The following is a 13994-nucleotide window of genomic DNA, read 5'->3' as shown; positions in this document are numbered from 1 at the left end:
GCATACATTCCACAGCCAAGTGTACACACAGCCTTTAAAAGTGAATTCTTTAACCCCAACACTCAGGAGGCAGAAGCAGAGGCAGGATCTCTGAGGGTTTGAGGTCAGCGGGGTCTACAAAGCAAGTTGCATGACAACCAGCTAAGGCTGTTATACAGAGAAACCCTGTCTCAATAACCACACATAAAAAAGTGAGCTCCTGTTTTCATCTTCAGCCATTGTTGCCCTGGCTCCCCGAGCTGCCACATCCCTTCTGTCACTCTTCAGTTACTGCTCAATTAGAAAAAGACTTTCTTGGTAGCTGTTTATTGATCAATAGTTTAATATAAAGAGATTTTTAGATCTTCAGATTTTTGCCCAGAGAGAATCACAAGCATTACAAATATTTTTTAAAAAGGGGGGCAGGGTGATGAACCAGAAGGAGATTGATCTAGAAGTAGTGGTGTTTGAAAATAAATTAACAAAAAAAATTTTAGTATTACCATTTATTATTGACAATGACTTAGTTTACTTACATTCCGTGGGTGAAAAGGTCCCAGCTAAACCAAGAGTGGAAGCGATGCCAATGCTTTCCACCAGGGCCAGCTGAGCATCCTGTGTCTGTGCACAGCGGCACAGCTCCAGGAGACCTGTCACCTCTCTTCTCTCCCTTCCAAGGAGGTGGGAACTGACTGACTGTATTAGGCACTCCAGGGACACCAGCCTGCAGGCACCCACGGGTGATGTCCTGTAGTGTGGTCAAAAGCTACCTCCTTAGACACATTAAATGTTTGGGGCTCATTTTTAAGTCTAATGCTTAAAAATAGTTTAAATTTCCTAAGCTGTCCAATTTATACAAGGGGAAGTCTAGAACTGTCTAGCCAAGCCAGAGGCAGATATGCATCACCAAACAGGGCTGTGATCTTTGCCGGTTATAAGACTGACAGCATCTGTCTCAGACAAGTTTCTAAACTGCTAGATAAGTAGATGCAACTGAGAAACTGAAATGAAAATCATATAGTGTCATATCAACCAAAGGAAATAAACTAACAGCATCACTGTGGAGAAAGCAGTAGTTACGGGAGGTGGGTGCTACGTGTGGCAGGCTGAGAACGCTGAGTCGGTTGTGTGGGGTGGAAGCACTGGCTTTCTCTCTGGTGCTTTTAGCTCCGGGGCCACTCTAAGGCCTCTCTGGCATGGCTGTCCAGGGCTGTCCAAAGTATCTGAATGAGCCAGCATGAGAATTGGCCATGCTTTCTGTTTCTCTTTTATCACAATATAAAAATTGGAGGTGATGGGGCTGGTCTCTCTTGATGGATGGCAGAGCACAGCATTGTCACTAGCAGTTCAGCACAACCGGGGCCACCACCTGGAGTCTCTTGTCTTCTTAACTACTGCTGCCACATTCTTAGCCACCATATCTCGGCCCACTGGAGTTATCAGAAATTCCAAGTTTTCAAAGCAGTTCTCAGTATTTTCAGTATATATGTTGGGATTTATAATGATTTGTAGCCAGAAAAGGTTCAGCACCTCCCACACCTTTAAGGAAAAAAAAAAAATGGCAATGGCAAGAAAGTTAAAATGAGGGCTAAAGCTAACTAAATGCAGCTTGCAAACTTAGGGCCCCTTTTGTGGGAACTGATAATAGTCATCCCAGACCATACTGGTACCAAGAAAGGAATGAGAGAATTCTGCATGTATTCTGTGTCTGAGAAAGAAAGAAAATGACAGTGGGCTGGGGACACAACTCAGTGGCAGACCACTTGCCTGATATGACCAAGGGCCCTGGGTTTAGTCCCCAGCATCGTCATTAAGCATTTGGAAAGAGTTATTTCCATAAACACAGGAGAGGCTGCAGTTCCTTCAGTGGTCAAGAGCACTGCTATTCTTCCAGTGAGCTGGGTTCAGTTCCTAGAACCCACATGGCAAGACAAAGTGGGACAGAGGAGAGTGAGTGGGGTGGGCACTGAGTGAGGGCAAGATGTACTACCATGTATCATTAAAACAACATCAACCTTTTGCTTATTCTCAGGTCTACATCAAGGAGGGTACTGCCTAGAAAACATGGGGCTCTCCAGGGGTTCAAACCAGATTGCAGCTGCTTCCCCAGAGTTGACCTGCTGCTCACATTCACTCAGGGCACTCCTGCCTTCCACGGACGGACACCACACTGACCCTGCAAATGCTCACTTACGCTGACACTGGTCCATTTCCTGTTCTTGGCATCTCTGTGCTCTGTTGGTCCAACTCAGACAGCAACTTTAAAATGTTGAGTGCAGCCTAGAAGGGTGGAAGGAAGGAATAGTCAGCCAGAGAACAAGCCAGACTCTCCTGGAAAGAGATATCAAAAAATGGATAGCAATGTCTTAAAACTTTTTTTCCCCTCCCAATGTAATGTTTGAATCACCTACCCCGCCCCCAACCAGCAAGATGGTTTCTGTGTAGCCCTGGCTACCTTAGAACTCATTCTGACCCCTTTCCCCCCTAACTCCGAGATGTCTGCTCTAGCCAGTGACAAATCTCCTGTATGCAGACTCCTCTCCTTTAGGGTTTAACGTCACCTGAACAGACTTGGTGGGGGGGGGGGGCAACTTTCTACAGCTCCCAGAATAGAGGCTGAAGAGTTTAGACTGTTTGAAAGGTTACAGGAGAACGTGTCCCTCTTCCTGAGACCACCAACAGTCTGAACAAGGCAATGTGCCAGGCTCAGCCAGCTTCTCTCCGCAATCTTGGGGCCCACATACCATATCGTGACAGGACTCCACATCCTTGCCAATGCCGTGGCTAACAAGGGGTGGCTGTGAGGAGCAGTTGATGAGAGACACACACTCGTTCTTGTTGTTCTTGGGGAAGTCTTTGTATTCAACCTAAGAGAGAAGAGCACACACCCAGCCATGTGAACCCCAGCCCAGAATCCTCCAGGGTCCTACTTAGGTTTTAAATGCTGCTTCCTAAAGAAAAGTGTCTTCTCTCCCTAGAGACCTGTCATGCTTCTTACTCCATAATCCCCCTCCACATACACTTGCCCTGGTGCGTGCGTGCATGTGTGTAAAGCACGTGGCATGCCGGGTATGCAGGTAAAAGGACAACTTGCTGCAGTTAGTTTTCTTTCCACCAACAATCCAATTCCAGACTGTCGGGTTTGGTGACAATGCACCTTTATGCAGTGAGCCACCTTGTCACACCCCAGACCTGCCCCTGCCTCTCTCACTTCCTGCACTGAGCCACACTTTACACTCAGACCATATGATCTCACTTTTCCTGGTTTCTGTAGTACTGGGGGACAGAACCTGGGTTCTTCATATAGAAGATGCTGTAAAGGTCATTCTCTGAGGCCCAGAGATGACCACAGAAAGGCAAACAGTTACCTGGAATCCCTGGGCTCTGGAAAGGTAGTACAGCTGCTCAGAGGGTCTTGTGCGAGGTCCATGGGGTACGTGTCCTGAAGAGATGTTACTCTTTAAAATGGTCTCGGCTGTGGGCGAGGTGCCCCCGTACAACAACTCTCGAGCTATCATGGCAGTTACCGTGGCCTTGGCAGGGTTCGGAGCTGCCCTGGTGAAATCTTTGGTGTGGTGTCCTTGACTAACCCCAACAGCCTGGGCAACCTCTGGCACCATGGGGAGGATCCCGGCTGGCAGCTGCTGATGGCTCAGATAAGGCATCCTGAACTCATCCTCTTTATGACCTGTGAGGGACATACAGGTCACCACAGCCACCCCAACACCCAAGAAGCTACAGTGCCCTCTTCACCACCTCAGCACATACAAGCTCCTGTGCTTCAGTCACATAATAACCATGCAAACCCAGACACGGGATCAAGAGGGTCACACTTACTAGTTGCATTTTCATCCCCAGGGCTAGGTTCAAAAAACGTTACTTTCCTTCCGTCTCCTGGTTTCTTTACTGGGGTCTTAAGAAAGAAAAATGGCAGTGAGCATGGACAAGCGCTGGGGTCTGTGTGCATTTTATCGCCACCCATACACCACACAAGCTCTCATGCCTGCCCATGCTGGCATTTACATGGAGCAGATCATGAATGCAGAGCTGGCTCTGTGCCAAGGACCAGGAAGTGCTGGTTTAGAAGTGCTCAGCCCAGTGGGAGAATAGATAGGGTCTGCACTGGTGCTGAGGGGTGCCTTACATTACCTAGAACTAACATCCAGAAATGCTTCCACAAAGAACACAGAGGCATTTAGTGCATGACCGTCAGACACAAGGCAAGGGGGTTTTCAAATGGGAAATCTGAAAGCCAAATCCAGGTTTATGCAACTCCATATGGAATGTCTGCGTCCCAGGTAGTGACTTTGCAGGCACAGTGGGAGCTGTTTCTAGTCATGAAATGCAGAACTCAGAAGAGGCTCAGTCCTACTTTAGTGAACCCCAAGGACAACGGCTGGAGCCAGCAATAGTGGCTGATGTTCTCCTGGAGTCTTGTTGACCACTCTGCAGAGTAATATTCAACTAAGAATCACAGGAGAATTCTCAATCTGAACTATATAGATTTGGCCTTTTGTTAACAATGCTATCTTGTCCCAGAGAAGCCAAAGCCAGATCCATAGGAGCAATATGTCATGCAAACCCCTTTGAAGCACAGATGGTAGCCATACGTATTCATTCCAATCCCAACTACCCATCAGGAGAGAACAGGACATCCTGCAGAAATGCACATCCAGCCCACAGCGACACTAAACAGACTTAACCAAACCACTCGTGGGACACGGTGAACTGGACAGGAAACTTCCCTCCTGCAAACACTATCAAGTGGACGAACCCCAGGGGGCAGGCTGCTTACTGCAGGGAAGATGAAGCCTTGCCCCAGGCTTGCCCATGCAGGGAGCTAGGCCACCTGGCAGTGAGAGTCCCAGCAGTCACCTTCTCTTCTGATTTGAGTGCTGGCTTGGCAGGCTGCGCCTGGGGAACTTTGAACCCCAAGATCTCCAGCATGTTCTCAGCAGCATTGCGCTTGGCCACCTTCTTATTGGTACCCGCTCCTTCTGCAGTGTGGTTCCCAACCTTTACCTGCAGAAAACAACAAAGACCTGTGGCTGAACCTTCTAAGACACAACAGAAACTGGTTGCTGTGCTGCCAAAAGGCCCCGGGGATGACTTTGCTAAACAGGATGGAAAAGGTGTTTTGTGCAGCCAATTCTGAAACTATTGCTGTGACGGCCACATTCAAGTTAGAAACGTTTAAAATCTACAATAAAGAATACTGTATGGAAAATGTGTGCCTCGATCCTTTCCATCAACATATTTATAAAGACAGGGATCTAACCATAGTGATGCCTCCCTCCCATACCACTCTTCTGAGGGCTGGCTGTTGGACAAATTCCAGCATACTCCATTAAAGCCGTTCTGACCACAGGTGTCTGGCTGCTAAAATCAAAATCCGTGCCAGAACACTGAAAGGGTTAACAGGACTCCTTCCCTGCCCTAGGCAAATTGCAGGTCCAACTTCCTTCTTAGAAAATGGACCCTCCTCATTTTCTTGCCTTTGTTTGTGTTTGGATTTTAAGACAGTCTCACTATGTAGACCAGGCTGGCCTCAAGCTCAGAGGGATACACCTACCTTTTGCCTCTGCCTCCACATTACTGAGAGTAAATGCACAAACCATCCAGTGAACTGCAACATCGCCTCACCTTAATGGCCAGTGGACCATCAGGGACTGATATGTTGGGAAGGGGCTGCCCACTGGTCCACCAACCCACCTGCATCACAAACTCCCTGCGGCGTGGAAGGCCTCGCTCGGTGAGGAGCGTGTACTCTGGCTCCTTGTCCTTTTTGGCCTGCTGGATCTGAGCCAGTCTGCTAATAGGATTCATCCCCTGGCCATAATCCGGGGCTGTCTGTAGCTGAAGAGCAAACAGTGCAGAGACGTCAGCACATGACAGGAGACAAGAAACTTAGTGCTGGTGTCAAACCTTTTAAAAACTGAATATGCTTTATGATCACGTTGAGATGATTTCTATGTCTTAGAAAATGGCCCTCCACATTTCACTGTGAGGGGAAAGCACCAAAGTAATGTCTTCACAGTAAATGAAGAGGTAAAATATATACACATAACCAATGCTAAAACTTCCCCCAAAATTTGCTCAAAAATTTGCAGTATCTCCAAGGAATTCTTCCAGGACCCTCCAAGGACAACAAACCCCGGGCATGCCAATCCCTTACACAATGTGCAGCGTTTGCATGCGCCCTCCGCCATTCCCTGCATGCTGACGATGGCTCCTCGTGACTGGGGACATTAACACACTACGATTGTCATATGAAGGGCTGTAGGACCACACTGTTTGGTCAAGACTATCAAAAGGGTAACTGGAGTCAGAGCCCTCACCCATAGTTGGCTCAATCTGCAAGGGGACCCAATCACTAGAACCCAGAAACCACTTAAAGCTTTTGCAAGCCCTTAATCTGAAGGTGCAACTCATTGGTAGAGGACATGGCCAGCAAACCTGAGGCCTGAATTCAATCCCCAGTACTACACAACCAAAACAATATTATGAATTAAACATCCGACAGCTGGAGCCTGGGACACCCAGGAGACACCCTCCCCAGAGCACTTGTTAGATGACTTAAAGTGATTTGACACCGCAAATAAAAAAGATAAAATGGCAGAGACATGTTAAAATGTAAGAAAATAAGGAGTGGGTGGCCCAAGTAGTCCCTCTTTGGTGCTGAAAAGGAGTCAACATTTTTTGTTTTTAACCAAGATTTGTTTATTTTTATCTTATGTCTGCATGGATTACCACATCTGTGCCTGGTGCCCATGGAGGTAAGATGAAGAACTGGAGTTACAGACAGTTGTGAGCCACCGTGTGAGTACCAGGAACTGAATGAACCCAGGTGCTCTGCTAGAGCAGCCAGTGCTTTTAACTGCTGAGCCATCTCTCCAGCCCTCGTGGGTCAATATGTTTTTTGTTGTTGTTGTTAGTGGTGGTGGTTTTTCAAGACAGGGTTTCTCTGTGTAACAGCCCTGGCTATCCTGGAACTCACAGAGATGCACCTGCCTCTGCCTCCCAAGTGCTGGGATTAAAGGCGTGCTCCACCTCCACCCAGCAGGTCAATTTTAATAGACCCATTAAGTTTCATTCAAACATCTCAAAATCTCTCGTGGGCTCTGCTACCTAATACCCAGCTCTGTGTATGCCACTTCCACCTTGAACCCTGAGCTAGAGGTAGCTCAAGACAGCAATCTACAGATGGCCATACAGCCCCACCCATTCCACAGAGACTGACAGGCTACGATGCCCACCCCCATAGGAACCTGACACTTGGATGTGTCAGTGGCCTCATCTTTACTCAACCTGTACCTCACATGTGGGACCTGAAAGCATCCACTGCCCCTGTGGTGCTGGACAGCAGCCAGGCTTCTACCCAGCCACTGCCGCACTGCAGCCTGTCATACAGGCACGTACCTTACATGTGGGCTGACTTTTCTTCTTGATTCTGGGTTTTACTCGCTCCACAGCAGGCAGAGGCGGCAGCCTCCTCAGCTGCTCCAGCACCGCCCTTGCCGCATTCTTCTTGGAGATCTTCTTGCTTTTCCCTTCTCCTTCCCCTACAAACTCCCCGACTGAAACCCTGGTCACAAAGTTCTTCATGTGGGGTGGGCCACTCTCCCGGGCCACCTGTGTCAGAGGGAAAGACTGAGTGAAAGCGTGACAGACGCTTGTTAAGAGTGGTGAGGCACACTGCTTGGCACACTTGCCTCAAAGACATGCATGTGGAGGGGATCTAAAGACCACCTGTGAACACAGGTGCAGAATATCAAAGGGGAGAGGAAAGGATAGGTTTTATTTACAGCAGAGCAGAGGCTTGAAAATTCAAGCGATTGTCAGTGACTCCCACCCTCACAGATGACAACTGCTAATCTCACTAACTACCAGACTCTGGGAACGAGGGTACAAGCTTCAAGAGTCTCCCAAAAGGTCCTTCATCCCAAGGGAAGAAAGATTCCCTGGGAGGATCATATCCACTGCAGAGCCCTAAACCAATGTAGAGCCTTACACCAAAGTGGCACAAACAACCCCCATCCCAGACAGTGGTGTTGCACGATGCTCTGAGGACCCTACCAAAAGATGTACATCCTGAATCTAGTCCCTCTGAATGAGAGCCATTCAACGAGCCTTCCAACACACCAACCTCATGAAAACAAAGTTGAAAAAAAATGTCCAGGAAACAAAGTTTGTCAAAGAAATAGCTAGGGGGTGGGGGCAGAGGTGCTCACATCCTCAGATCAAATACAAATGCTATTGGCTCACTCTGACCTCATAGCCCACCTGGCCCCTCTATACACAAAACCTGACTGGAAATTAACAATACTTTCTGAGAATCCAGGACTGGGTGATCTGCCACATGCAACAGAAAAGGCAGGCCCTGCTCCCTCTTCCAGTGGATGTGGCTGTGACCTGTCTGACTTGACAGTTACTCCTCAGAAATCCTTCAATGACACCATCTACAGATACCCACGGTGGCTCCACATCACCACTCATGTGCTGATTTCAATTAAAGTCACTGCAACACGCCTGGGCCCCAGTTGGAGGCACTGTCTGGGGAGGTGGAGGAGGTACCAAGTTCATCACTGTGAACAAGCATCAAGTACAGAGCCTCACCCGATTTCCAGTTCACTCTGGTTCATGTTTGCCAAGGAGATGTGAACTCTCAGAACCCTGCTCTTTCAGCCGCATCTACCCACTTGCTACCATGATGGGCTCCTATTCCTCTGGAAGCATAATTTGAAACAAACTCTTCTTGCGTTGGTTTTGGTGTTTTATTACAGAAAAGAAAAAAGTCGTACAAGATCACCACTAGAGGGCACCCTGACGATTTCTCTTTGGTGGCTGCTTGACATGTATCTGGAATGCTACCTATTCCTAAAAGCAAGTGTGACTGTGGAGGAGGGAGAGAAGTAATTCAATCCCCAGTTGCCAACACAATAAAAGGCCTCCAAAAGCTCTGAGATTCAGGAAGGACAGTGACTAGTAGAAATGGCTGGCAAGCTTAACAGGAATCCAGAGCTGATCCTGAGGAGGGATTTGGGGAACCAGACACCTTGCCCCTCCTGTCTACAGCTACATCCTCATGCCAGAGAAATGGCATATTTTCTTTTTCCCATAGGGACAGCTCAGTGAGAGTTTGGGATATGGCTCCCACCCAGCAGCTAGTCCTTTCATTCTGTATAACAGCTCCTTCCCACCCTAGCCAGCCACATGGTGCCCCCCACAGAAGACAGGAGGCTCTGGTTCCTAAAGCAGGGAACAGGACAGTCCTCACACAGGCTCATCTAGGAGGCAAGTACAACTCTCCACCTCACCTTTGCCCAATGGTGGGAAAGTGGGCACCACCAGGCCATAGGACAGTCACCCAATCTGGCTATGAGATGAAGGAGAAGACATGCACTTCATGAAATAAAATGAGGGTATCACTATACATGCAGAATTAAAATATTCTACAAGACAACAGCTTCACATGGGAAACAAATGCCAGAGGCCAAGGAGGTGTGTGGCTCAGTGGGTAAAGGGCCTGCCGTGCAAGGAGGAAATCTGTGTCTGACCCAGTACTCAGACAGAAAAGTAGGGTGTGTGTCGCTTTTGATGACAGTAATGGGGAGATGAAGACAGGATCACTGCAGCTCACCAGCCAGCCTGCCTAGCTAAACTGAACCCAGAGATACCATGAATGAAGAGACCTTGCTTTGGAAAAAGAAGGTGGCCAATGAGATTGCTTGGTGGACAAAGCACTTGCTGGGCAAGTTTGAGGACCTGTGTTTGATCATGGAACTCAAGGAGGGGAACACTGCTTCCACAAATTGACCTATGACCTCCCTGTGTGTGCTGTGGCACACTTATTCACACACACAATTCATTTAAAAAAAAAAAAAAAAAAAAAAAGCAAAGTTTAGATTTTGGGGGTCTGGCAAAACACTTCAGTGGTTAAAGGTGCTTCCTACCTATTTAGGTACAAAGGAAATACCATTTCCCCAAATTCTGGTGGTTAGCCAAAAGCCAGCATTCATCAGGAACTTGGTTTTTTGTTTTGTTTTTGTTTTTCAAGACAGGGTTTGGAGGCTATCCTGGAACTAGCTCTTGTAGACCAGGCTGGTCTTGAACTCACAGAGATCCGCCTGCCTCCGCCTCCTGAGTGCTGGGATTAAAGGCGTGAGCCACCAAGGAACTTGTAAAGCCAGTACCTCTCTAACACAAGGAACCATATTTCTCTTATCACTGGCAGAAGAGATAAATGGCTACCTGTGGTGTCTATTACCATACTAGAGCACTTGCTGGCTGCCAGGCTCTCTCAGCATCACAAGTACCTATTATAAACTTCTCTGTCCCCAGCCGTTCCTTATAACCCTGCTAACCTATATGGGCTGTACCCCATTTTATGGCTTCCTCTCTTGGTCCTCTTTCTGTTTTCCTCTCTCTCCCTGCCAGGCCAGGCCTCTTTTGCTGGCCATTGTCCAGTCTACTTTCTCTCCCTGCTCTGGACTCTTCCAGATGCTATGGCTGTTCTCTTCCTCATATCTAGAATAAATATCTCCCCTTAGCCTGGCAGTGGTGGTGCACACCTTTAATCCCAGCACTCTCGAGGCAAAGGCAGAGGAAGGCAGATCACTATGAGTTGGAGACCAGCCTGATCTACAGAGCGAGTTCCAGGACAGGCTGGGAAAACAAAAACAACAACAAAATCAAACAAACATACAAAATAAAAAAGTCTCCCTCCTCTTTGCTACTGTATTAGGACTAGTCTAGAACAGAAATGTACTAAAATCTAATTTATTTTCCATTTTGAGCAACAATCCATTACTTTTTTTAGAACATCAGATCTCGTCCGGTGGCGGTGCCCCACACCTTTAACCCCAGCACTCAGGAGGCAGAGGCAGGTGGATCTCTATAGGTTTGAGACCAACCTGTTCTATAAAGCAAGTTCTAAGACAGCCAGAGTTGTTAAACAGAGAAACCTTGTCACAAAAAATAAAACCACTCAGTCCTCCTCCAGACTGTTCCTCTTGGCTATCTGTCACATGGCAAGTCTGAGTGATCCCACACCCAAAGAGAGAAGTAACATGTGGGAAGTGAAGTTGCTTCCCAGAGCAAGGGAAGGGACAGGACCTATGTGCTCTGGAGCAGGGGTGAGGACAAGCATGGCAGAGTTCACTTCACTTCTCTAGGTTCAAAGAGACTCACAGACACTTCAGGGTAGGGACCTGCAGAAGGACACAGTAACCAGTGCTCTGCTGAGCGGAATACCTGGGCCGTCAGTGTGAAGGGTCACATGAGTACTACTCTAATATTTAGGAGAAAGTTGATCCCATTACAGACCCTGACAGGATTTGCTAAAAACAATGTTGTGCATGTGAAATAGGCTTACCTCAAAATTCACAGGCAAATTCCGCTTCAGTGCAATCTCAAACACTTGGCTTATTTCTGATTTATTGAGGTTTTCTTCTTCTAATTCTCTTCCATTCATCTACAGAAGAATTGTTATGAGTCAACTCTGAGGAGCTAGGTAGGGTGGTAACTTATCTGAGCACTCAGGAGTCAGAGGAAGGAGTCTGAGTTTGAGGCCAGCCTCCTCTACAGAGTAAGTTCCAGGACAGCCAGGGCACACAATGTCGAAAAGATTAAGGGTGGGACTGGGGGGGAGGGGCACAACAACTTTCAGTCAGGCCAGCTACAGAACTACAGTCACTGAGCCTCAGCTCTACAGAGTTAACAACGGACTAGAGATGGAGGCCACATGGAATTGAATCTTAAGCCTCATGTCACCCACTCTCCAAATGCAGCTAGTAAACCCACCGTGATAAGCCACAGCAGCACCTTGGGGTGCAATGGGCCTGGCAGTGCTGTAGAAGACACCAGTGCTTCTGGGGAGAGTCAGCATGGCTAAGTCCATGAGCCAGAGCCAGTGGGAGAGAGCTCCCTCTTGTGGTAGGTGCACAGCATACTATAGAGGCCCTGGAAACCACACACACTGCAGGGGGCAAACAGCCAAGGCACAAACCAATAAAGTTCCCTAAACCAGGGTAGAGTCCACCTCGGTACCAATGTTCACCAGTCCTCCTGCCAGGAGGGGTCAGGGGCCCAGGCCACCTCTCTTTGAGCTGATAACAAGGGTTCTACAGAGTTCAGCAGACACTGTGGAGGGGCTAGCCCAACACAACACCTACAGACCTGGACCTGGCCAGAGCTGCTAGATTCATGCTGCTGCGTTCTTCTGCCAAATTTATCAACTTCTGTTTCCAGGATTAGCCCTAACAGGACTCCTGGCTGAACTTCCAAACAGGCCATAGCAGGGCTAGCCAGACTTTGCTGTGAGCTTAGTTCATCAAGCAGACCCGCCCACAAGAGAGCTTGAATGAAAGCCATAAAGGTCAAGTAAGATACGATAAGCAGAGCTCCTGGCACTAACCCACAGACACCATCAGAGACACTCCGGAACAGCACACCTAGTTATCCCTGACCCACAAGCAGTGCTCCCCACTCCCCCAACAATGCCCTTCCTTCCCAGCCAGGGCTCTCTCTATTGCAGCCTCATCAGCACCATGTGCCCAGTGCTCTGATGGCTCCTTACTCCATCCCCAACAGGAAGAGCCCTGGACACCTTTTCCTCAGGAGCTTGCCATATTGCCAAGGTGGACTCAAACTCTGGGATTCAAGAGACACTCCTGCTTCAGTCTCCTAATCAGCAGGAGCAGAGAGGCACACGACTCCCTGGCCTTTGTGTCTGCTTCTTAGGGCCCAGTTCTTAAAGCCCATCTTCCTACAAAGTGCCTTCGGAAGCTGAAGATCTAAAATGTTTGGTTTGAAATTTAACTAACTGTGTGAGGGAGCCAGACCACCTCAGATGTCATCCTCAGCCCCCACCCAGCTTTGAGACAGTCTCTCACTGGCATGGTCAAGCAGCTACTGACAGACAACTTCAGAATTACTCTTCAGCTGGGCAGTGGTGGCATACACCTTTACTCCCAGCACTCGGTAGGCAGAGGCAGGTAGATCTCTGTGAGTTCCAGGACAGATTCCAAAGCTACACAGAGAAAGCCTGTCTCAAAAAACAACAACAAAACAAAACAAGTGTCTGTGAGTTTGAGACCAGCCCTGTCTACAAGAGCCAGTTCCAGGACAGCCTTCAAAGCCATAGAGAAACACTGTCTCAAAAAAAAAAAAAGAACCAGTCTCCATTTCCTATCTGTATTTTGCCTGTATGTATGTCTGTGAAGGTATGGGATTTCCTAGAACAGAAGTTACAGACAGCTGTGAGCCACCATGTGGGTGCTGGGAACTGAACCTGGGGTCCTCTGGAAGAAGTCAGTGCTCTTAACTGCTGAGCCATCTCTCCAGCCCAAGGATACTCACTCACGCTTCACCAAACTGTGAAGGAAATGCAAACAGTCCCTGCAGAAACCTGCAGAGGGCCACTAAATAGGAACCAGAGGGAGCAAAAGCATGCACCATGTTCTGGGATAGTATGCTAGCAAAGACAGCAGGCATTTCTACAGAAATTCTCTTAGCCACAAATCAGTGGATTCTAGCTGGATGTGGTAGTTCACAGCTTTGATTTCAGCACTCAGGAGGCAGAGGCAAGCAGACCTCTGTGAGTTCGAGCCCAGCCTGATCTAACATTGCCAGTTCTGGCTAGTCAGAGCTACACAGTGAAAGGGGGAGGGGGGGGAGGTAGGGACCTGCAGAAGGACACAGTAACCAGTGCTCTGCTGAGCGGAATACCTGGGCCGTCAGTGTGAAGGGTCACATGAGTACTACTCTAATATTTAGGAGAAAGTTGATCCCATTACAGACCCTGACAGGATTTGCTAAAAACAATGTTGTGCATGTGAAATAGGCTTACCTCAAAATTCACAGGCCACACACACACACACACACACACACACACACACACACACACACACACACACACACACACACACACCCCAGCAGCTCCAACAGCATGGATGTCAGCACTGAGAGAGTCCCCACCCTCCCAGCACACGCCACCATGCTTGTGTCACTCACAC

At 48.3% G+C, this 13994-nt stretch overlaps 1 protein-coding gene across 3 annotated transcripts in view; it reads right to left on the bottom strand.

Moving 5' to 3' along the window:
* Positions 1–290: 290 nt before the first annotated feature.
* Positions 291–13994, bottom strand: part of Stau1 (staufen double-stranded RNA binding protein 1) — a 39532-nt gene continuing 25828 nt past the window's right edge. For 2 of the 3 annotated variants that reach the window (XM_027423369.2, XM_035446716.1), the window contains exons 4-12: positions 11354–11452; positions 7399–7629; positions 5692–5835; positions 4855–5001; positions 3817–3892; positions 3348–3667; positions 2724–2846; positions 2174–2259; positions 291–1518 (exon numbers count right to left, since the gene is read on the bottom strand). In XM_027423369.2, the coding sequence (XP_027279170.1) occupies positions 1503–1518; positions 2174–2259; positions 2724–2846; positions 3348–3667; positions 3817–3892; positions 4855–5001; positions 5692–5835; positions 7399–7629; positions 11354–11452 (1242 nt within the window). In that variant the 3' untranslated portion in view covers positions 291–1502. The remainder of the gene's footprint in view (positions 1519–2173; positions 2260–2723; positions 2847–3347; positions 3668–3816; positions 3893–4854; positions 5002–5691; positions 5836–7398; positions 7630–11353; positions 11453–13994) is intronic. The other variant, XM_027423370.2, reaches the window with a different exon arrangement.

This window comes from Cricetulus griseus, chromosome 6, assembly GCF_003668045.3.
Source record: "Cricetulus griseus strain 17A/GY chromosome 6, alternate assembly CriGri-PICRH-1.0, whole genome shotgun sequence".
In the NCBI taxonomy this organism is placed as follows: domain Eukaryota; kingdom Metazoa; phylum Chordata; class Mammalia; order Rodentia; family Cricetidae; genus Cricetulus; species Cricetulus griseus.
This window is presented reverse-complemented; position numbering and strand designations above follow the sequence as displayed.